General features: G+C 42.7%; 1 protein-coding gene across 1 annotated transcript; it reads right to left on the reverse strand.

Annotated features, from left to right (window-relative positions):
• Positions 1-544: 544 nt before the first annotated feature.
• LOC108369371 (uncharacterized) lies at positions 545-1,935 on the reverse strand. Its single transcript, XM_017624464.1, has 2 exons — positions 1,897-1,935; positions 545-1,803 (listed from the first exon to the last, which is right to left on the reverse strand). Exon 2 carries the CDS (start codon positions 1,748-1,750, stop codon positions 1,391-1,393), a length of 360 nt encoding a protein of 119 aa, XP_017479953.1. The 5' UTR covers positions 1,751-1,803; positions 1,897-1,935; the 3' UTR covers positions 545-1,390.
• Positions 1,936-2,781: the final 846 nt, after the last annotated feature.

Genomic DNA, 2,781 nt, shown 5'->3' on the forward strand with positions numbered 1-2,781 from the left:
TTTTTTTTAATATTGAATGGCGCAACACAACAACTCTTTTTGTTGCACGAAACCCTTGAACACGTGCCTGTCATCTATTTCTTCTGTTTCGACATTTCGGTATTTTGCATTTCTTTCATTTTGACGTCATTCGCATTGTCAGATTTTTGAAATTCGTTTTGGTTCGACATTCTGCTATTTCATAATTCTTTCATTGTCATGTCATCCATCTTCCATTTCTTACCTTCCATTGCCGTTCGCATCGTCGAAGGTGCCTGTCAAACACTGCCGCCATCATACTTTTCAGTTTGGCAGACACGTCCGCTGTTAGAAAGAGAATAGACAAAAAGGGGCATAGGATTCCATACTTGTAAGTATATACGATGCTTTCAATATATAAACATTAAAATACTTTTATTTAAAAATAAACTTAAATATATATATATTCTACAAATTGGCAGGATCGCCAATTTATAGGATATACATATATTTATATTTAAGTTTATTTTTAAATAAAAGTATGTTAATGTTTTAAAATTGAAAGTTTATTTATTAATAATCAAAAATTTTCTTTTCAACTACAAACAAATTCATAGAACCATAAATTGAAAATCAAGAATTTAAACAAGTATAAAAACATTCAAGTAAAATACCCTACACTGTCACGACCTCTTAACCCCAACTGTGTAGCGACGCTCTCTTCCAGTAACGACACGGAAGACCTCTCGTCAAACATGGCATATACCTTTATACTGCCATGCGGGCCGGACAACATAACAGGCAATATTTTAAACAAGCTGGCTTCAGTTTAGGACGCGTTCCCGATCGGAAGTTGGCTCTGACAACGTACGGCAATCTTGGTGCATCAGCTGATGGCAACTGGTTATGACGTGAGACTGTTTGCAACACAGGCATACGCGCTGCTCCTCACTACTGTGTAGAACTCGACGAACTGGACCTCCGCTCGACCCAGACTGACGATTGGCGTTTGTACTTTGTCGCGACAATGGCAACGGTGGTTGGCTAAAACGCAGCGATATGTCAGCGACGTCAGGCATTATGGACACAACTTTGGCCAAGTCACTCAGCCAATCAGCAAAGTTCCCAACAGTAGGAAACGGCGAGATACTGGCGGCATGTTTGCTCCATTCGAATTGCTTCGACGGCGGCAGCTTCGAGATTAGCTGTTCGAGAAGTGTTGGGTTCATGAGGTGGTGCTCACATCTTGCTGATTTGAAGAAGGCTGAAATGTTACGAGCCCGGTTCGAAAATTCCAGAACCTGGTCTAGCCGATTGTCATGGATTGCGGGAAACTGTTGCACCTTTTGTAGTTGCGCACAGATTAATAAATCGTGCCGGCCAAAATTGAACTCCAGCTCCTTCATAACTTTAGGCACGTCCTCAGGGTATATTAGCATAGACACAACCGCCCGTTTGGCATTGCCTTGCAGCGCTTTCTGCAACCGCATGAGGTTTTGCCTATTGTTATAGCCGAACTCGCCGTAGTGTCCACATAATTTTCAAAAAATAATGGCCAATCTTCCGGACTACCATCGAAGGTTGGCGGAGGATGTAGCTCGGCGGCTGAACCCTCTATAAATTGCGATGCATTCGTTGACAGCAACACTAGCGGCTGTACTACAGGCAATTGTTGTACTGCTTGAGGAAGCTGTGGACGTGGCGGCTGTACCTCGGAAGTTGGTGCGGTGGTATTGGCTGAATCCATTTCCATTCGCTGCAGATATGCCGAGCTGTCGGGCATAGTAACCATGGACGCATCTATGTCAGCTACTGGTTGAATTGTTCAACCACAACCTCCTATGCCTGAAGAACTGGTTCACAATCCATTTAATGCAATAACAGTTTCTTCCAAGCCATTGAAAACATGCGCTTTGTTAGGTCCACCACCTGTTGCGCTTGCTTCTGCCTTCGGCCGCGCTTAGGGATTATAACCCTTACTAAGTAGAATTCTCCTCTCTTTGTTGTCGAAGAAGAGGGGCTTCCGCATGTCAAAGCTATACAACATTTTTGTGCATATCACTCCGGCTACGCCATCCACTGTATTTTTGCGCAGAACCCACATCGAAATTTGCCAAAAAAAGTGCATAGTGCAAAACGAATTTATTAATAAGCTAGTGGTCGTAAATTTGAAACATTTATTTTAAATAAAAGCTCAATCCTTTGATTTTTTGATTCGGGTTATGCGTTTGGACACAACAACCGAAAATCATTTAACAAATAACCAAAACGGACCCAAGTTTCTCGATAAGGGGCAACAAAGATTCTTTTTTGCTTCTTTATATAAAGCAGTGGATAAAAATATAGGTATATGCGAAAGGCAAATTTATCTGTTTAAATGAACACCACTAATATTTCCTGCAAACGCACATCGATTTACATCTTTTATCTCGCCTCCGAGACAGAATTGCTTTCGTACAAAATTACGCAAAAAAGCTTACTCGTTCGTTTTTAGGCATGCCTTCTTCTTCTTCTTTTTTTTTGGCGCTGTAACCGCCTAAGCGATTTTGGCCGAGTTCAGCAAAGCACGCCAGTCGTTTCTCCTCTGTGCCAACTGAGGCCAAGTGAAGCCAAGTCCTTCTCCACCTGATCTTTCCATCGCAGTGGGGGCCTCCCTCTTCCTCTCCTACCACTAGCGGGTTCCGAGTTGAATACTTTCAGAGCTGGAGCGTCGGTGTCCATTCGAACGACATGACCAAGCCAGCGGAGCCGCTGTATTTTAATTCGCTGCACTATGTCCATATCGTTGTAAAGCTCATACAGCTCATCGTTCCATCGTCTGCG

Source organism: Rhagoletis zephyria, unplaced genomic scaffold, assembly GCF_001687245.7.
Source record: "Rhagoletis zephyria isolate East Lansing unplaced genomic scaffold, Rhagoletis_zephyria_1.1 Rzeph_scaffold_03633, whole genome shotgun sequence".
Lineage (NCBI taxonomy): Eukaryota > Metazoa > Arthropoda > Insecta > Diptera > Tephritidae > Rhagoletis > Rhagoletis zephyria.

Coding starts and splice junctions, on each gene's coding strand:
- LOC108369371 (XM_017624464.1), bottom strand. CDS start 1,750: ATGGTTACTATGCCCGACAGCTCGGCATATCTGCAGCGAATGGAAATG.